General features: G+C 40.3%; 1 protein-coding gene across 6 annotated transcripts in view; it reads right to left on the bottom strand.

Moving 5' to 3' along the window:
* itpr1b (inositol 1,4,5-trisphosphate receptor, type 1b) overlaps positions 1 to 21,851 on the bottom strand; it is a 104,732-nt gene that overhangs the window by 41,563 nt on the left and 41,318 nt on the right. For 2 of the 6 annotated variants that reach the window (XM_074678750.1, XM_074678742.1), the window contains exons 39-44: positions 21,452 to 21,563; positions 18,543 to 18,578; positions 10,937 to 10,972; positions 9,977 to 10,024; positions 9,403 to 9,532; positions 7,026 to 7,210 (exon numbers count right to left, since the gene is read on the bottom strand). In XM_074678750.1, the coding sequence (XP_074534851.1) occupies positions 7,026 to 7,210; positions 9,403 to 9,532; positions 9,977 to 10,024; positions 10,937 to 10,972; positions 18,543 to 18,578; positions 21,452 to 21,563 (547 nt within the window). The remainder of the gene's footprint in view (positions 1 to 7,025; positions 7,211 to 9,402; positions 9,533 to 9,976; positions 10,025 to 10,936; positions 10,973 to 18,542; positions 18,579 to 21,451; positions 21,564 to 21,851) is intronic. The other 4 variants (XM_074678780.1, XM_074678773.1, XM_074678758.1 and 1 more) reach the window with 3 other exon arrangements.

Raw genomic sequence — 21,851 nt, 5'->3', positions numbered from 1 at the left:
TGCAAGCTTTTCAGATTTGCAGTAATAAAGCTTCGTGCAGGACAAGATGTTGTTAAGTCAAGGGGAGAAGGACAACCTACTTCTAGCTTAGCTACACAAAGGGCTAGCTTGTGTGAAAGGCCTGTAAGCACGGAGCTGTTGTTTTTCTGCAACAGGCTCATATGTTCTGTCCCATTTTCCTCCTGACAATCCCTCCTTACATAAGTCCTGTAATCAGCTGAGTGGTTACAGTGAGGGCAGGCACAGCGCCTCAGCTCTAACACTGTTACATCAGTCCATAGAGGGTGAGCACTGAGGAGAGGGAGAGGAAGAGAGGAAAACCCTGTCCTACTTTCCAGTGCCAGAACAGCACGAAGCGAGTGAGTGGTGTGAGGGGAGGGTCCAATATCGGTAGGGAAGGTAGGGGTGTTGCTGTGAGTGGGACTTATCACACGCATCGATTCTGGGGCAGTTTTGAAACCATGTTATATAAGACTCCTTCCCGTTAAGTTTCTGAACGAGGAGGAAGACATGCACACAAAGAATTAACATGCAAGTCCTGTGCAGGCAGGGTGCTAAAGTGACGTGATCCGCCTGGAAAATTTTGAACATGAGAAACCTATTCCATGAAAATCTTTGCAGTGTCACCTGACTCAGGCCCTGAGGGAGGCAGAACACTGCACGCATTTAAAAAACGAAGTTGTTTTCCTGCTCTGTTTTATGCAACAGTACTTCTTGCTTGTTTTTCAGATGTTAACATCATGTTGTTGACTAGACAGGGCCTTTCACTGATGCTGATCTGATTAAGAATAACCAGAAGACTTATGCAAGCTGGCTTCTCCAAACAGGCAATGACTTGAGGAAAGCAACTTTAGAAAATTACCATCATAAACCAAACTTGTGACTGTTGCCATAAAACTCAACTTTCTTCAGTGACGCAGTTGCAGCAAAAAAAAATGTCGATTCCAAATGGCTCCTGTTTTATCTGACTACACTGATAAACTTGGTTCAGCGCTCTTATCAAAAGTTTAACAATAATAACCAGAAACAAAATCTCTTCCTGATAAAAACTCAAATTTTATTTTTGTTGATTTCTCTGTGTTCAGCTCCAATCCCGAGTTTGTCAATTTCATTTTTTTTCAGAGTTGCAGCTGGCTGCTGGTGTTGAGTGAGCTTTACAACTTTAATATTACAAAAACGACTTTACAGAAAATGTGTTCAATTTTTTAAGTCAGGTACTGACAGTTTTAACAAATATCATAAGGCTTTTGATGTCTCTGTAGTAGTGCTATCGACAAATGTAAAAAACCATAAACCTTGTCCCAAAATACTTGAAGAGATATTTTTAAAGATAAATTAGTCCCAATTTTAGGCTTTTTTTTAAAAAAAATCTCAGTCTTGAATCAGGTAAGTAACTAAATGTTAAGTTTCTGGTCAACAGGTAAGGTACAAGTCCTGGTCCAAAGGGATGGGTACCGAATATAGGTACCAAACAAATTCTGTCAAAAGTACCGGGTACCAATTCACGTAAAATCAAAAGGTACCATGTTTAGGTACCGAAATGCATCCTTGTGACTGTGAGGGAGTGGAAGAGTAGGTGTTTCTCTATGCTGGACATGAACACAGTATTACAAGGTTATATATTGAAGAAAAAACATGTTTAAATGAAAAAAATATGTTTTATTATTAAACAAACTGATATTTTCTGCCACATCAACACAAAAAATACCAAAACTTGGTACTGTTGAGTACCAGTACCGATGGCCAGGTACCTGTGCTCAACAATTACCAATTTTCGGTGCTGTACCATATCGGTATCGGTACCGTATTGTTTCAAATGTGAAAAGAAACCATCCCTAGTGGTCCATATGTACTCTAGCAGCAAACTGATAACTGTCTCTAAAATTTGTCTTTGAATCAAAGTGAAAAAAAAAAGCTTTCTCCAAAATGAAGAAAAATAAATTAGAAATAGACTGTTTTAAAGAAAGTGGATGGTGATGTCAAAATCTATGTGTTGATTGCTGAGTCACTTCTCACATGAAATGGTCAGTCAGCCAATCAGTCACAGCTTCCCCCACTGAGGCGGCTTAGCCCTCTACATGTCAGACTACAGAGGCACTAAGCCCTCTGGGAGCTGTGCTGATCCTGCAGCTGTCAGTCATGTTCAGCAGGTTTAGGTTGACCGGTAATTCATCGCCTTTCTCTACAGATTTAACTTGGTGACACAGCAGGGTCTGATTATTCTATGCCTTTACTTTTTCCTACATTCCCTGGCAGCTGCCCCCCACCCTCCGGCTCCTGGCATCAACGCAAGCTGGTTATGTAAGGCCTGTTTACACCACCAGCTCTCTCCTTCTTTTTACCCATCTCCCGCCTTTTCAGCCAGACACCTCAGCGAATGACAAAACTATCGCTGTGCCTATTAGAGGGCCTGAGAGTCAAACCCCTCTTCACCAAACCACTGGTGGAACCAGCAGAGATCTGCTCTCTGAAGCTGAATCCAGAAAGTTCAAAGTTAAAACAAACATCGAGCTGTGAAGATTCCTAACAAGCAAGCAGAAAAGAAAGATCTGAAAAGTATGTGGTGCAAAAAGGAAGTAAAGACAGATGCAGTCGTTGGAAGTTTTAGCTGAAGAGGATTAAGACAATTCAACCTGTGCTGAATATGAAGTGGGCTTTATAAAGAGAATCCTCAGACCAATCTGTAGTAAGAGGAGAGCTGGTATGTTGATGACACTGATGCCTGGAAACTCACTTTGCAAAGGCTTTTTAAAGCCTTCCAAGAGCTGGCTGTAAAGAGAACCTGAGCTAAGCAGCAGTGGAGGGAGTAAATCATGTTTAGGAGGGCCTGAGGGAAGCAGCGTGCCACGACAAGCCCGTTGAGTAAGAGTGGTGGCACCTGTTTTCTCCTGTGACAGTTAGCGATCTGAGGTCACGTAGAAAGTGATGAGAAGATGGATGGTGGGCTGGAGGGAGCAGAGCTTCTACACTTCTTCTCTTACATAACACACACATACAAACACCCTCAGGGCTGTTTTTGGAATGCACTTTCTAGCCTCTAAGTATATCCAGGAGTGTGTCCGTGTGTTTGTGCATGTGCTAATGGGGTGTATGGATAAAACTGCAGGGGTGCAGATTTATGCTATCACACTGCAAGTGTGTAAAGCTGCAAAGTTGGTTGTTTGGCCAATCAGTATGTAGCTCATGAGGGAATGGGAGATTTAGAGTATGTCAAGAAAACTATACTGGGCTTTGTTTTTATGTTTATTCAAATGACAAAATCTATTTGAGTGTTTTTCTTGCAACTGCTGGAAGGACTAAAAATGGCGAGCATGTCACAGATATTAAAGTGGAACAAGTTGGGTCCTATCACAAGGTTTAGGGCAGAAATTACCCCTACAGCAGTGTTTTTGTGCAGCAGAAGCCCAGAGTGCACGCACCAAAGACCCCCTCCCTGCTCCTCTGCCAGTTTCCTCTGCACTCAGACAGGGCCATATTTTACTTGACCAAAAACACAATTAAACGGACTCCCACCGAAAAAATCTGATATAAGTCTGCATTCACGCTTTGTTTAGAGAATTTTCAGTGCGTTACTTTCACACAGAAACACCGCTAAATAAGGCTCTAGTTCTCATCGTGTCTCTTCGTCCTGGCAGGCTACCTGCTTTGTTTATATCTGACACGCCGCACGCGCGGACTGATACACTAAGCGGCGAGCAGCGAGCTCCTCGTAGCCAGCTGTGGCTCTGCAGTGGATGTAGCACCGTTTTACAACACGATGGGAACTAGAGCCTTAAGGGAGGGGGTGTTTGGTGCGAGCGCTCTGGGCTTCTGCTGCACAAAAACACTGCTGTAGGGGTAATTTCTGCCCTAAACCTTGTGATAGGACCCAACTTGTTCCATCCCGGAGTATCACTTTATGCATGAGTTTATCAAACAGCTCTCAGGCTTAGAAGCATGTTTTATAAAGTTAAAATATAACTTGAAAAAAAAAAGCTTAAGTTTTCTACAGTTAATAAAGTTTTCCAAAGTTTCAATGTTACTGCAATAAATGCAATAACTGCACTGCTGATTGGCTGTTACCCAAGCCATGGCTCTGCTTGTAACCAATCAGATGGTACTGTTGGTGGGACAGTGCTGGTGACTGAGTAGTGGCTGCAGACAGTGGGGCGGCTGCATCAGAGCCACAACAACGCAGTTTTAAATTCATGTCTTATCGGCCGTCAGATAAAAAAAGGCTGATACCCATAAGCCTCAAAATACCATATATCGGCCCCAATAATCGGCCTGGCCGATAATCGGTCTATCCCTAAAGAACATTCCTTATGGGGCGTCTAGGGGTGCATCCCATGTAAAGTGGCTGAAGTCTGCAGATTTTGCTGATTTGACTCCTGGCCATGACTCTTTGTTACATGTCCTACCAATAACAACAAGAATCCCCAGTAATTGCATTTATTCAATGTTCTTTTTTCAAATTTGTGGGCACATCTTGTAATTTGATTTCACAGCCAATTAAAACTCCCTAAACAACATTTTTGGGGCCTACATGGGTGCTGTCCCACAACCAAGGAGGTTACAACTTAACCTTTATTAAAATAATAAACGAGGTGGTTGAATTCTGCATCTTAGTTGGTGATTCTTCCATATTCTCTACCTAGCAAACACAAGGTAACATCAAACTTTGGCAAGCAGATGCTACAAATCTTTGAGAAGGAAAAGGCAGAAGGACAGATTCCTAACTCATTTCTTTTTGTCTCAACAAAAACGCTTACATGTCCTTTGACACTGTCATATCAAGTCCTTTTAGCACAGATAGTGAGCTGAGCTGACTTCACCCTGGAGCCACTTGCAGCTCTTAAAACTACCTTATACTTGTTTTTCTAAGAAATGTTGTTGGCAAGGCTACGGCCCTGAATTACCTCGAAAACAAACAGGCTGCTCGGAAAAGTCTATGGGCATGTTTTTGTCCTGCTTTTCATTTAGACAACAGGAACTCTTCTGTCCATAAAGGGGGCCAGACAGCATCGTTATATAAGACAGAGAAATGTGGTGCATCTGCTGATAAGTTGTGAATTCACTGCAGATCATGCCTGATCTTTCAACAGAGCTTGCTTGTCCCTGCACCAGGCCTCAGAGGAATAAACATCAAACTATAATTCTGAAACAAGAAGCTTCTTTATAGGTCTCTTTCTTCCTGGTCTGGGCCAAGAAATGGATCGTCTTAATTTTCTATAAAAGATCATAAAAACACCATGTTGAATAAGTAAAGCTACAAATCCTGTGTTCTTTATGCCAATAAGACTTAGCATACAAAGGATTATGCAACGTAAACAGCAGACCTTGAACTCCCTCATAACATCTTTAAGGTCACAGAGGAAAATTAAATAAAAGCAAAGTCCACAAATCAGCTGAGCTGGTCTGTTTGGAAGGAGTCAGGTAGTCACGGCAGAGTGACTGAAATTCTGTGAATCTGCTGGGAAGCACATGAGAGGCTGTGTCTTTTATGGCCCCCCTTTTTTTTTCAGGAGCAAAATATGACCCAGTTAAGAGTCCGGCTGGAATGTCAGGAGGCCCATGGCTCAGGGTAATATTCACCCAGGAAGAAAAGCAGAAGCAGTTTATGTAACGGGAGTCATGTGAGTGTCTTTGTGTACACTCTGGGAGGTCAGGCCTTGCTGGGGCAAAAGTTCAATCATATGAGAAAATGAATGTAGCCCAGAAATGGATGAGGGAAATCTATCTATCTATCTATCTATCTATCTATCTATCTATCTATCTATCTATCTATCTATCTATCTATCTATCTATCTATCTATCTATCTATCTATCTATCTATATGTATGATACAAAAAACATCACATCACTTCATAAAGTCTCAGACGGCTCTAGATGAGTGAGGAAAATAATAAATCCACACCTTTTTTCAATTCAAAAGATCTTTCCATGTAAAACTAAAGCACAGAGGTTATTTTCTAACAAATGACTCTGTGGCAGAAGCAGGAAAGGAGTAGAAGTGTCCTACAACAGAGGATGAACAAATCATTTGAAAACGTATGATTTGCACCATATAAAACTGCATCCTCACACTTTTTTGTGCTTGTCTTTGTTTATCAGAGAGGAACCTTGACCCTCCTGAGTTAGCGTCACATATAACCCTCATGCTTTATTTCTGAAAATAAAACACCCAATCAATAATCTAGTTGTAAATACAGAAGTGTTTCAATATCAAGCTTTAGGAATCTGCATCCCTCAGATTTCACACGTTATAACAGCACTATGCAAATAAGAGCCTGTTATGCAACGCATCTGTTTACGCAAGACAGCACACAGGAGCAGCCATACACAAACCTCCAAAGTGGAATTCAGAGACCCACTCCAAGCATCTTCATATTGTTGCAGATACAAACAGCAACACAAGCATGCTTATGCATGATAAAGCACACAAACAAACATATCACACTGCAAAAGTGGAATAACGTAGCTGTTATGTCCCTTCTCAACCTTCTTCCTGGGAGGTTTGAGAAGAGTTGCCCTAGCAACCTTCTGTCTGGATATAGGAGGTGATGACACGTTTGGATCCATAGCTTTGACCTATCCTCCCTTTCTCCTGTGCCAATATATTTGAAACATTCTTTACTTTCTTTACTACCCAAGATGTCAGAAAGTTCAATCATGCCAGTTAGCTTTCACGTCAAACTGGAGACTCTTTCCAGTAAATCACTCAAGTCACCGGTAAACATGTTTTCTTCTCGTCTCGTATGGTCCGATTCTGAAACGTAAAATTTACTGTTCACTTTTTCCTGTGGCAGCACTGATAGGAAACTTACATGAACTGTTAACATCACTACTTTGAACCCTATAGATGTATGCTTCTATTTACATGATTCTTTAAGGAAACATTTTCACAAGTGCCTTTAACCACAGGGTGTGTGTGCATGTATGTGTGTATGTGTTTATGTGTGTGTGATTTATGCCTTATTCATACGTCACACCCAGCCCCATCTGCACTCATTGTACCATGCCTGAACTCAGTCACCCCAAGGTACCTGTATGACTGTGTTTCCACCCTCCAGCAATGCAATAGCCAGCAGTATGCTCTCCTGGAAGATCCGGTCGCTGGTAGCATTCATGATGAGGTCAATAACCAGATCTGAAGCTCCTTCTTTGTCCAAGTGGCACTGGACTTCTGCCAAACTCAGCTCTCCTCGACCTCCTACCCCGGAGCTGACCACTGTGATCACACAAATTATTGATTTTTGTTTATTTACAATGAAATTGGTGTTTTATGAGCTAATACAGGTTACATAACACAACATCCTGCATACCAAGAGATTTCTGTTGCTGTTTATAGCAAGAAAATATTGTTGATTAACTAATTATAGACACAGAAATTCAGCCTTAGGAACATATCCTGACAGTCCAACTTCTGGAGTATGACACAAACAGTTGTGTGTCTCAGTTATTCAGGTCCTAAAGATAAAAGAACAGGTATATTGGATCAGAAAGACACTTCAATCAAATATTTAAAGTTTAACAGGCTGGGTTAGACATGGGGATTTTTTAACCTATAAACTTATTTCAGTTTTACTTCATGGTATCTGTTTGAAAATGCTATTAGAAAAGTCTAAACCAAATTAAAAACTGTGATTGAGAGCAATAAAACAGGGAAGGGTTTAATATTTGCTTTATGGGTTCTCCTGGATGAGGCTCCTTGTTTTTCTCCTGTATGTTCTGTATTATCATCACACAAAAAGTCTTCACCAGAAAAACAGACAAAACAAGATGTTGGAGTCAGATAAAAGAGTTAGTGACACATTTAATAAGCCACAGGACTCTCTTCCACCTCTTCAGCCTCAGAGCATTCAACACGTCTGTGTTTACGGAGGTGATTCAATTCCTGCTGTTGCTCTGGGCTACTATGACGAGTCAGGCTGAGATAACAGCGCCCATCAGAGCCATCTCTGGCCGGGCGAGCCACTGAATCAACAACACATCCCATTCTAGACGAAGCTTGGCTCTCTGGTTGCCTGGCAACAGCACGGCCAGCAGTGTGCTCAGTAACAGAGCAGAAGTCCGAGTGGCCTTCAGTAAGTACAAGGCCATGGCTGTGAATAAGATCATATTTTTCCTCTCCCTACAGAATAAGAGATGAAGGATGAGTCATAGCTGTGATTAGAAACACAGACCGAGGCTTTAGAGTGAACTTTATCACCTATGGAAATGTGCTTCTTCACTGAGATGAAGATGAAAGAGGAAAGACAAGTCTCAAAACATATCCACAACCTTATCTAAGGGCGTTTTTGTGAAACCAACGCACTAAAAGTCTCAGTTTAACCTCAACAAAAAGAATTCACGTGTTTACCGTGATAGATTTATCTGCTATCAGCTAACACTGATAATGTTAATTTTGAAATCTAAATTAAGCTCCGTGTGTTGATTTAGCTGTTATTGACTGATCAAATCATTACTTAGAAAGGTTGTCATGCTTTCCATTTCATTTCTGTGTTTATAAAAAGTCAACAGCTATAAAACTGGGTCAAAAATCATCTGACTTTCAGAAATCCAATTATGTTCAAATTTTAATAAGTTTTTCTATAAGCAAATTAAACACTGGCAATTCTGAGAAAATATCTTTAACCTCAACTCCCTTTCAGACTTTATGGACATTATTCTTTAAGAATCTACATAACAATAAAAGAAGTTGATCTTTTGTGATTTTTTTTGTTTAGCGACTAATTTGAATAGCAACATCAAACTAATATTTCCCCATCTGCAATAAACGTTGTGTTTCACAATCTGAACTCTGATACTGTTTAGTAACACCATAGACTGTTTATAGAGTGGACAGCGTGGCTCCGCCATTAATCATTGTACAGTTTTGAAGCCAAAATACCGCCGTCACAGGCGCAGCCATTGGCAGCAATTGCAGCCAGAGTCTGCGCAGTAGAGACGATAAGGGATTCTGGGAGAACCTGAGTGGTGCTGGGTGACATAAAAAATATTATTATTTTTCTTTTGGTAGTCTAATCACTTTTCGACTCTACCTCCTGACATATTTTACATTCCCCCAAAAAAATACACGAGAACGGCAGCTGTCAATCATCATTAAACATTACGTAAAGCCTCGTTTTTAACCTCGTATAACTACCAAAAAACAAAACTTTTCAGAAAAAAGAGGACTCGAATGCAAGACAGCCAAATGATATCTTCAAATCACCACAACAATCGGACGTAAGAAACATTTCTGCGAGGAGTACTAATTCTTTTAAGTTTGACCACAGCCCATCTGGAATGACTGGAAAGCCAGATTTTTTCACCTATACTGCTGCCAGTCACCAGGGGGAGCAGTTTTTGTGGAGACCTCACTTTGAGCCGAGCAAGATGGCGTCTATTTTTTTTACAGTCTATGAGTAACACACATACCTGTAGGGGATTTTCCCTGAGCTCCAGGAGTAAGTGGCCCATTGCTGAAGGGGGTGAGGCTTTCTCTTCTCTGGCCAGGTTTGATGTTCCCATAGTATCTATTGACCAATATCTGCCGCAGCGCTTCACCCTGTTAGTGAGAGGAGATGTTAGCGAGGTCACCTGAGTGAATTAAGCTTCTTTGGGAAAAACCTGTGGAGTGTACTCAACTGTATCCTTTGTGAAATTTTATTTTTGTAATCTCCTTGGAATAACTTCAGTTGTTCATACACCCCACAATGATATACATAGGCAATAATGTGCAGTCTTGAGTGTAAATTTAATGACATTGGCTTGGTGTAATTCACAGCTAAAAAGTCCTGTAAATGGTCCTTTTTGGGTCTAACATCACATGAGGTCAAAGAAGAGTGAAAACCAAAGTATAGGTCTGTCGTTTGACATGCCTCACATGTTACTGATGGTTAAAGTGACAGTAAGGAAAGTGAGTGCCATGCTGTGAAAGCAGAGTGACTGAGAGGGCATCGATAAGACGTTGGCCTGGACGAGACCACAGCGAACCAAACTCAGTACCTACCCTCCTCTGATCCTCCAGTTGCTTCTGTGGCTGGTTGGGATCAAGCTCCTTAAAGGTGAGGTAAGTAAGCAGAAAGCAATAAAAAATAACACAAAAAAAGTTGGAAAGGAAAATTGGAAAAGAAATTAGAAAACAAAACAGGGCTAGTACAGTGCAAATTAGTTATTTTATAAGCATGCAGAAAACCAGGTGCAGATTAGATCGTGCAGTTAAAAGGGAAGTGGTTGTGTCAGGGAACAAGTGAGGTTCACTCAGACATGCAAGGCTTCATGCAAAAAGAATAGAATAATCTTCAAGCATCTTATATCTACATATTTATTCAGAATGAGGCTTTAGTTTAAAAAAGGCAGGAAACTCTTGTCACGGTGTTGGTTTAAACTTATAAAAACTCCAAGGACGGATATGACACAGCACAGGGAACATCAAATGCTCTCGTCCTGGGTATGTGGTGGCTCCCTCTTTACACTCACAGTTGCAAGAAGCAGAAATTATTTACATAAGAGAATGAAAAGCTGCTGGAGGGGGAGTAACGCAAGCCATGAGAAAAAATAAGAGCTCTGTCCAGGTTACATAACATATAATGTAGCCGTGAGCTACTGACACACACACTGCAAGCACCAATCTGGCGTGGAAAAACACTTCAACCCCGACAACGACAACCTTCCATCCCCTTTTCCCACTAAAAGAGGGTCAGGAAGTTGGAGTTTGCTCGAAAAATAAGCAGGACGAAGGTGCAAATACAACAGCTTATTTACAAGATTATCAAAGATCTACAAAGATCGCAAATACTGTTTAAAGTAGGAAGTATAACATAGATGGGTTGTGACTCATCTATATAGACAAAAAATGCTCAACCCTGTAAAGAAGTGTAATGGGGTGAAGTTAGTGTATGACAGGTGAACTTTGATCAGCGGTGACCCATATGAGTAGGCGGCACGGTAATATGGGTCTTTAACACACCTCGACAGGGACTTCAGGTTCAGGTGGAGGTGCCAGCTGATTGGAAATAAGAGCATGATGTTAGTCAAAGTCTGAAGATGTTCGATTAGTTATGTTGCTTCTGCCTCTTAAGAGCAGCACCCTCACCAAAAGTACAACCAAGGACACCTCACATTCCTCACTACTGATTTGCGCTGATGCGTTTGTTTGTGCATGAAGAATGTAGGTCACATGCACAACAGCACACTATTAACCTACAGAACTTAAAGAGGCAGAGGCAGACAGAGACATTAAGCTTTGAGAGCATGATGATGAACAATCCATAACACTGTGTTACTTCTGTGTCATCTGATTAGCTTTTAGTATGTAATGTGATTTTATGATATTACATAGAGGCTGAATGATTGATAACCAGTGTCAGCAAAAACTACTTCCACGAAAATATGCTCTACATCATCAGGCTGTAAACCTTTGGCTAACATGACATATTTTTCTGTTGCCTCCTGGAAAGTTTGCTGCCTTGTTGCCCTGATGTAACAGTAAAGCCTAAAGCCCATAAAGGCAAAAATTTGTGCCCACATTTGAAGCCAACAGATATTTGACTGATTGTACAGATTGTCAAAAAAAAAAAAAAAAAACAATACTGAGCTTCAGAAATCAAATCATAAACAAAGGATTTGACAGAAAAAGGAAAAGTTTGTACATTCAACTTTTTGGGTTGTGGTTGCAAATGGTGGTGGGACCATCATTTGCACAGAAGCAGGGTTAAGTTGAAGTACTGGCACTGGTTGGAGCAGCAGTCACAGTAAGAGTGACATTAGAAGAAGAAGTAGCACAATGGCTGTTGATCAAATTAGATTATATTCAAAGGTCCCATTTTCTGCTCATTTTCTGCAGTTTAATGTGGATCATTGATGTCTTCATGAAATGGTAGTAACATATTTTGGTCCAAAAAGCCAATAAATCAAGCACAGCAGCATTGTTTCCAGGCTCTCATAGCCCCTCTGTTCAGAACCCTCTGATTTAGTGGGCGTGACCTTCATATGTAAATGAGCCACCGCTGATACCGCCCCACTCTTCTGCGCCACTGAGAGCAACGCCACGAGCTCCAAGTGCACAAAGTTTAGAAAACAGTGAAGCTCGTTTACCGTAACATTACAGGCTACAACAACAGGCTAGCCGCAGCTACAGTAAGCAGATGGTTGGTAACGCGCCTGGATTCAGGACCAGTCTATTCACTAGCCCTCTGATGTACTGTCCAAAGTTGGAAAAGCAGTCAGTCGTGAAGTGACTAGCACACACATGCACAGTTTTACTGAGCATATCTGGCACATTTCCTTGATAAATGAACTCCAGCCACTTAGTCTAAATAATAATAATAATAATCTAATCTGATTTATATAGCGCTATTTAAAGATACTCAAAGACGCTTCACAGAAAAGAAACAAATTTGAAAAATTCTGATTTATTATCATTAGTCTTGTCTTCTTCCGAGATGGGAAGCTTGTGCATGGAACTATGTGGCTGTTTACAGCCAAAAAAACAAAGCAGTGATGGCTCTTTAACTTCGGCATTCTTTGGCATGGGGAGTGGGCGGGGAGAGGGTTCGGGGGTATCTGCTCTGGTGGACCAATCAGGTCAGACTCGCTCCTGATTGGTCAAAAAAGGGAATCGCTGATGTCAGCAAATCCCCAAAATCCAAACAGCTCGTTTTAGGTCAGAATTTTACATCCACAAGCACTACTAAGTACAGGTTTGTCATTAAATATCAGTTTTTTTTTGGGCTGGGAGGAAAGCCAAAGACCCACAAATTTCACTAAAAGACTTAATAAAGTGATTTTTGCACAATATGGGACCTTAAATGATTTACGATGCTAGCAATAATGAGATTTATTTTTAAATATGTTTCACTAAAAATTATTTGAACACATTTTCTGTTTTTTAAAACAGAAAGAACAAATGCCAACCTAAGGGCATATTTGGGATTTTCATGTCTATAGTATGAGGATGGGACAGTGGATAGAATAAACTGAGTAGGGAGACCGAAAAATTTTACAAAGGACCATGGGCCAAAATTGGACTAAATTGGACAATTCCAAACTCATTCTAACCAACAAAGCTTTACTTTTTACACAACTCCTCTGATAAGCAACTTCAGTTCTGCACAAAAAGCGTGGATGGAGCGAAAATCATCAGAAGAAACCGCTTGGAAGAGAAGAAAAGCATCTTGAAGAATTTCAAGATTTCTAAGTATTGTTGCCTTTTTGTGATCAAGCTTTGATTTACCAGGACCTGGATGACTGAGAATATTCCCAGACACACTTTTTACACATTTACACTCTCTAACATATTTTAAAAACTTTAAAAGCAGTCTGAAAAGCATCTTATGAAAACATGCAACCTTACATGTAGACATTCCTCTCCCTCAGTAACTAAGTCACGGTGGTTTGTGCTGATTAATTGTGCAACTACACAGGAATTTCCCTCCCTCGAGCCCCCTTCTACGTCAACAAATTGCTTTCCACAGAAAAACGGTGATGCATCACTTATGCAACTCCATAGTAAATGTGTTATATTTTTACAAAAGGTGTTATCTTTGACTGGCAAATAAAAACATCCATCAAAAGGTAAAAAATAACTGTCGTTTTCACCAGGGCATAGGGACACCTGAGTCAGATCATTTTTTCCTTAAAGACGGAAATTCTTTTTATTGCTACAGAGATTTGGCACCTGCTGCCAGGCGTTGGACCACTCATCTTTTTGCCGCATTATAATTAAGAGCCTTAACTTATTTCCCTAAACAGCCATGCATTTCTTTACCCTACCTTACTCAGATAAAACTGACTGCATGTAATTAAAGACAACAAGGCCGTTGGGACTCAGTAGACCTCTAATTATTCATAAGCAGCTAAAATAATGGCCTAACTTTTACACAGTCTGAGTGTCTGACCCGTCTGGCCAGGATCACGTTGCAGCACTGCTACTGTCTCTTGGAAGAGATCCTTGCTGAGCTTTTATCGTCGATTACCCCTTAAGGTCACACATCAGTGTGGGTTTATAATACCAGGAAAATGTTGAAGAAGAGAAATTGCTTGCTCTTATGCAACTGCTTCCTGAGAGCTGGCCGGAGCCCAAGAATCGTGCAGCATTTAGTTAAGGAAACTGGGACAGTGTTGTCTGTTGCTGGAGAATGCCTGCAGTGCCCCCTGTTGATGGAGAAAAAAACAGCCCAGCGTCTTCTGACTGAAGCTGCTTGAGAACAGGCGGAAGGATAAATCAGGACAAGTAGAGTCCATCTGAGGCAGTTTGGCAGAGTTAGTGATGGGAGTGGCAGCTGGATGAGTTGCACACTGGCAAAGTTTCAGGAGACCAGAAAGTGTTGAAGGAAAAAGCATGGCTGTGAAAGTGAAAGTGAATGGACAAAACTATATCTTTCCAAAAGAATCAGAAGGGACTTGTTAAAAAAAAAAAATAATAATAATAAAAGGAAAAGGAAACTGTGATCAAGTATTTTGCAGCTTAACTATCTACAAGTGGTCAGTTTAACAGAGGTGGGCTTTGACAAACACAGATAGGGTGTAAGCTTAAAATACACATTCCAGCAACACTGCACTCGAGGACCACCGCACTGGCAAAGAAACAGTCTCTTACATAACCCTGACTACATGTTATGGGTTACGTGCTCACTGCTCAGCACCATCCTCAGCAAACCATATTACATCACCAGAATAAGACAGAGACATCATCTCCAGTTGACCTCATCGACCCCTTACGCTCTGCCCAACAAAGACATTCACATGCATGTGAAGTTCACACAAACACACACAAGGAATGACATAATCTGGTCCGACAACAAGGGTGTCGGTTCTGCTCATGTCTCGTTTTCCTCTGGCTCACATTTCATTAGGTTTCTATTTCTGGAGGAGTGAGACAACCCCTTATAACACCAGCTTCATCCGGCTCTCTCATTACCATTCCTTTATACACGGCCTCACAGGGAAAACCACACACGCACAGTCCTTCAAACTGGGCAAGCAACAACTGGGTGCGTGATGGGGTTTGTCTAACAGCAGTGAAACTGACAGCTGCAAGGAGGGAGGTGTAGTGTGGGCTGGAGAGCAGCAGCAGGCTAAATACTGGGGTTACATAACAGCTATCATGGCAGTTTATCTTGCTGCCGCTGAGAGGAAGTTGGGGTTTCAGCCCGCCTGTCTCCTTCTGAATCTTGTACACACACATGCTGCTAGCCAAGTCAAGGCACTGTATACTGTTGAAAAATGGGAGTGTGTGCATGAATGAGTAGCAAACAGCATGTGCTGCGGGGGTGAGGGAGTATGTGTAAATTCTTAGGATGCATATGGGAGGAGTAGCCGGGACAAAGCCTTGGTCTGTGAGAACAGCACTGCTATTGTGGAAGTTGGGGATTTCCATGATTACAGTACCAAGACAAAAACAGGAGTGAGGAAAGGAGTTAAAAAAAAAAAAAGACAGACACAACACATTACAGTGTGTGTCGCTCCCTGGCAACTCTGGAAAGACCCTTTCCAACAGTTACTCCATTTCTCCAACTAACATCATTGTTTACTTCCTTTGTATTTCACACAGTTGTGAGCAACTGTTGCCACATTTTCCCTCCCCAGTGCTCGAGAGCTTACATTTCTTAAAACATAATCAATTTTGATGTAAAAGGTGTTGTTTGCTCAGTAGTTCTGGCAAAAAGCCGCTGCATATTCACACCCAAGAACCCAGGACTGAACGAAAAAAAAGCTCTCAAAAAAGATGAGGAAATATTTAAAGACGTGCCATCTCATCATTCCAGCTACCCAGGAACTCTGGGAGTAGCTCTAAGCGCGTGAAGACCTCAAGTAAACACAGCAATAACAAAGCAACATCTTAACTGAATTTCTTGTACACAAAATCCCCTACAACCTCTAAATAGCTCTGAGTGGGATAGGTCTCATCCTGTGATATTAGTCACCGGAGACATGTGAGATATTGTTCCTCTGAGGTCACACCCATAATTCCTGTGACCATGATTCCTGTGACCACTCATTTTCACAAACAGAAAGGAGAAACCTGCTCCTCCACTTCCTTACGGTCACAGGTCATGACCACAAACATACTTTTGTGACAGCTTACATGACACTCACACTACAGCACACAGTCCAGCCCGTGTGTTATGAATCATCCGTTGGATGAAGTGTCCATATATAAACTCACACCTGCTCCTGTAATGATGGCACGAGGCTTGAAATAATCTGATCTCTTAAAAACACCTATCATGAGGGACTGCACGGTCATGTTGACTGAGTGACTACAAGACTGAAGCATGAAAAATATTCCATAAAGGGGTAATATCTAATCTACATTGGAGTGAAAACCTCAAACAGTCCCTCTACAGGAACTTTGCAGGCCTAAAGTCCCAGGTGATGGCCGGGACAATCTCAGTCACTCATTATGTCACAGTTTATCTGCACTACTTTGTCAAAAACTTACAAACCTGTGTGTTGAAGAAAATCTGTTGAAAGTATATATTAATGAAGTAAAATTCTTCAAATAAATCCCATTTTCCATCAACTCAGGTTTCCTTTAAATGTTAAATTCTCATAGAGAAATGAAATGTTTAACAATTTATGTAAACTGCATTAGTGTTTGTTTAGTAGTTTCAATGTCAGATCTCTCTGCCATGTGTTTAAATATGTTAGACTGTGGACTTGGCCAGAGCTCTCTTAAAAGCCACTTGTTTGTTATTTTTCTGACAGAGTTTATAGCTTTTTTGCTACATTGTGTAGTTTTATTTACAGAATAGAATAGAAAGGCCTTTATTCACCAAGTATCTTCAACAGGAATATAAGATATTTGACTCCAATTTCTGCACAAACATGTATGAATAAACGCTAAATATGATAGAGCTTAAATAGAAAAAATAAAAAATAAAAGCTATTATCATAATTAAATGTGCTTTATTTCAAGTAAAGGAAAGAATATGATTTCATTTTAGTGTATGATTTGTGAGTGAATCATTTAATTGGCTTTAACTTAAAAATTGGAAGATAATGTGGACACTTAAAAAAACAAACTGGACCCCACGGATTTAGGTGTACACCAGGGTGCATCGCCACAATCATTCGAACTTTTTTTCTAGATATTTCAAATGTGAATTAAACTGTTCAGGGCTCTTGTATATGCAAACAAAATTGCCTAGACTAAAACTCAAACTCGTGGATGGATAATACTGTGGTCAAAACCAACAAGAGACAGAACTCGAGCAGGACTTAACACATAAGACACACAGTTACAGGAAAGGTTGATTCTAAGCTTACTTTGATCATTAATCAGTGTTTATAGATACGTGTTTTCATCTGGCTTTATGCTTTATAGGCTGTAACAATGCACATGTCACATCATAAATATCCCGCAAGTTGCGGAGTGAACTTTTGTTTCCCTCACTGCATTGCATTTGTATCCGTATACAAAGTCAGCACGAGCAGAAGTTCCCTCTGTCACTGTGTGTGGGTCATATTTACTCTAAACTTCATCCTGATCAGTTTGTGGGGACTGTCATGCTCATTGGCGCTGGGAAACAGTGGCGCATACTGCACCAGCTGATCTTTAACCCTCCTCACGCTCCTACAGGAGTAACCTTTCTGCTCTTTTTGAGACACAAGTTGCAGTTTGTCTAACTTTCCCTTCATTCTTTGAAAATCAGCAGAGGAGTTTTCCCCCAGCTTTTGTTGAACAAACCCGAAAGCCTGTCAGCTTTCATACCTCTGTTACTATGTGCCTCTGTGCAGGGGTGTGTCCAGACTTTCAGAATGGGGTGTAACAATGAGAGCAGTGTCATACGTAGGGGTGGCCGGAGTGTGCATACACACAAACTATTGGGCTCATTACCAACCCTGTATACCATGACTACAATGGCTCCTGGTTCAGACATAAACAACATCCTACTTAATGAACCCCAGAAATTTGTTGGAGATCATTTAAATGCAAAGCTCCAATCGATTGAAATAATCTACCCAAATTTCTGGAGATCATTACCTCTTTCACTGTTTTAGGTGAAATTGATTCATTTTTTAAAAACTGAGCTGTTCCTGTTTTTATGATTGCTTGTATAACAAATAACTCAAAGATTGTGTGGTTAAGTGCTGCTCTTTGTAACACCCTTCCTTGTTCCTCACCTAGAAACTGTTCAACACATGGGTGCTGAAGGGTGGCATGTTAGACTAAGGATGAAAGAGAGAAGTTTCTTTTCATTTCTGAAATGTTTCTGTCAAGTTTTGCTGTTTTTGTGTATTTACACATACATGCGTTAATGTGTGTTTGTGTTAGGAGTAGGACCCCCTTGAAAATGAGACGCTGCACCTCAATTCTCTGATCACTTCAAACCAGGCACAACACACAACCATTTTGCATAACATGAGCTAGACATGCTAACAACACACTACACTTCAACAATGAGTTAAGGATCTACTTTAGTACACACAGACAACAAGGAGGCATGGACCAAGCTACTGAAGGGTGTCATGGATGAGTATGCAATGCTGGAGGTCTACTTGCAGCACAAGCATGTCTACATTAGTGGGAGACAAGTCATATGCACATGAAAGTAAGTAAAATGATCAACCTCAGCCACATCCATTTCATCATCAAAGGCAATCAGCTGGAAGAGAAAAAAGCATAGAGGGCAGAGAGTTAGCTGAGCTTGGGAAGTTAGTCCAGGCTTGATCACAAGAGTGAAACTGTGATGCTCATCACAAGCACACACACAGCATGTCCAGTTAGTAAAAACTAGGGATGCACCGATCCAACTTTTCTGGTTCTTGTACTGATACCTGAGCTTTGGGTATCAACTGATACCAATCTGATACCAGTGTTAAATAATAACCTGCATGCCCTACTGTAGGATAAGACTGGTAATGCTTTGGGTAAAGGGCAAAAAAATAAGTATATGGAATTATTGAAGTTAATACTTATTTGAACCATAAAAGTATTTAAAGGTTTACCAGAAAAACAATGCTTCAGAATGTACACAAGCTCTGTTCAATTTTGAACTTTTATACCCTGTAGACTGGTAATACAGCCAAAAAACAAAGAAAGTGCATCTCAGGTAACATTTCAAATACAAAAATAGCCTTAGAGCTGGTTGCCTGGATCGGCACCATGAATCAGCCTCTTCTCACTGATACCAATCCAGCTTTGAGGGGCACCAATAAACTGATACCCAATACCTGGATCAGTATCGGTGCATCCCTAGAAAAAAACTGTTTCAATTTTTGAAGCTTCTCAATATAGAAAAATTGGCTACAGGATATGGAAGAAGATTATCATTGAACAAAGTGGAAAAAGTTTCACATTTTTGAAAGTTTTTAGCTAAATCTACAAACTCTTTAATAAGACTTAAAGTAGTTTCGTTCTACCCAGTCCTATGAGGTTGCCGTTTGTTTTATGATTCTTGAAACTCAAAGCCTGATTTCCAAAAGGATCTTGCAGCTTTAAGCATTCTAAACCTCCGCAAAGAAGCAAGAAAGATGTCAACTAATTCAGAGGATATACAAACACGGTTAATACTTCCTGTATTGCAAAGCAGAGAGCTTCACTGTTTGCCAGGGTTGTTTGGATACATTTGGAATAAAACAGACCCTTTTTGAGTAAAGTTAGCCTCTGCAAGTAACACCTAATGCACAAAAAATGGCACTAACAATTAGAGGTAGGCCGATATATCGACCGGCCGATATATCGACCGGCCGATATATCGACCGGCCGATATATCGACCGGCCGATATATCGACCGGCCGATATATCGACCGGCCGATATATCGACCGGCCGATATATCGACCGGCCGATATATCGACCGGCCGATATATCGACCGGCCGATATATCGACCGGCCGATATTTGGACATTGTCTCTATCGGCCATTGACCATATTTTCTTTTAAAAAGCCGATTTTTGATCCGTTGTATAAAATGACGCAATTTTTGATCAGGCACAAAAAAGATGAGCACCTCAAACTTGTGGAACCACTTGGATACATTACATACTTTTGTTCAAATTATATTAATAAGTTTAAATTTCTTTTTTGACATTTTAAGAAGAGTGTGAATGTTTACTACTGCTTGTTACCTTGTGTGTTTACTCAGACAAAATATTTCATTGTTTTGAAAGCTGAATAAATGTTCAGAGGACTGGACACAACTTGTTGTAATAGATTTCTTTTAGTTGCTCAGAAATTGCTGCGTTTCACAAAAATGTGATAAATATATATTTATTTAACAATCGGCCCGAATATCAAATTGGAAAAATCGGCTATGCACATCGGCATCGGCCCCCAAAAAACCCATATCGGTCGACCTCTACTAACAATCCTGCACATTTAGAGTGAGATATTAACTGTCTGCTGGTGGAAAGCAGAGTTGTTACACTCAAGGATTTCAGTTGTCAAAACATTTTTTTGACCTAAAACTAACACATCTGTGCAGAAAGTCTGCAAATAAGAACCAGACATCATTATCATAGTAGTTAACGGGTTAAATCTGTTCGACCTCCTAAGGCTCAACCCCCGCATACTTATATAAGATATTCCATAATACACGAAGGAAGTTTTTTCCTTCTTCAAAATCTAGTTGGCTAACCCCAGGAAGCAATCTGGGTATAAACTGGGAAATTTGTATCACCTATTATACAAGTAGGTTTTAGTGCCATTGGGATGAGAGTTTTCAGCACAGCTCTGCCCAGCACAGATTTTGTGCTTGAATACCACTGGCACAATTTTCTTTGGGAATAAGACTTTCAGGAGAATAGAGCAAGGAAATGATATGAAATTCTTGGTGCAAAGAACCACAGATCAGTCTTTGAGAATGCTCCTCAATGCAGGGATATTAGCTGTTGTATGGATACACTTATTAATACCACAAATAATAACATTATGTTTTCAGACTTTTTATAATATCTGTCTGTTTAATTAAAGGATTGTTATTTACTTTGCAATTTAAAACATTATATAATGCATTAAATTTCATGTATTAAAAGTTATTAGCTAAGTTAAGCTAGTTAATTGAGCAGAAGCCCCCATAAGAAATTAGTCGACATAGTTTGAATGAATGTTAACTCAGAGAGTTAAATGACTATGAGTGCATGCATGGTGTTAGTAGTGTTAGGAATAATGTTGATGTTTGTTTATTTTATTTTTTTTTAACTAACTATTCATCACATACTTGGGGGCAACAAGGATGTCTTTTCAGCCAATGTCAAAAAAAAAAACTTTCCAAAAACTGACCAGAGTGCAGTGATATCCAAGGACCTGATGTATAAATCCTTTCCGTTTAAGCTCATGTTCTGACTCCAGAAGCCACCAGGGATCAGCTTTTCTTTGGCTTTTTTTGCTTTAGTTTGACTTCCTGCAACTTTGGTATGACAGGTCAGGGACACAGTATCCTGAGATGTCAATTAACTCCTTTGAATTGTGTACTGGTGAGTCTCAAAGCAGCACCACAAACTGACGATGGGGGATCAGAAACCACATACAGAACATACCTTCTCCCCATAGCCCCGGTCTTTTGTCATCATTTCCCTCAGAGTCTGCAGCACTTTAATGCAGAGACGCTCTTCATTTTCCTCCAGCAGCTGTTTGGTGTGTTTGATCAGTCTAGTCAGAGGTGAGGAAAGATGAAAACAGGAAAGAAAGTTTCTTATAGATTAGTTAAAGCTAGGAGCATTGAGGTTCCTTTATTAATAATTCTCACTCATTCTTGCACAGAAAACACCAGAGACCATACTTTTTTTAAAATCTGAAATGGATTGTACATTAATGAAAAAAAAATCAAAATTAAACACTGTTCAAAAGATGTAATAAATGATTTGTATGAAATATAAACATTAGGTTATCGGGTATCTGAAGAAACTCTTTTTTCTTCAGTTCTCTTATCTCAATGTG

The sequence above is a fragment of the Halichoeres trimaculatus genome, unplaced genomic scaffold, assembly GCF_033239565.1.
Source record: "Halichoeres trimaculatus isolate MK-OKI-2021-1 unplaced genomic scaffold, fHalTri1.1 fHalTri1_scaffold_1, whole genome shotgun sequence".
NCBI classification, from domain to species: Eukaryota; Metazoa; Chordata; class Actinopteri; order Labriformes; family Labridae; genus Halichoeres; species Halichoeres trimaculatus.
The sequence above is the reverse complement of the archived record's forward strand: the minus strand, read 5'-3'. Positions and strand labels throughout refer to the sequence as shown.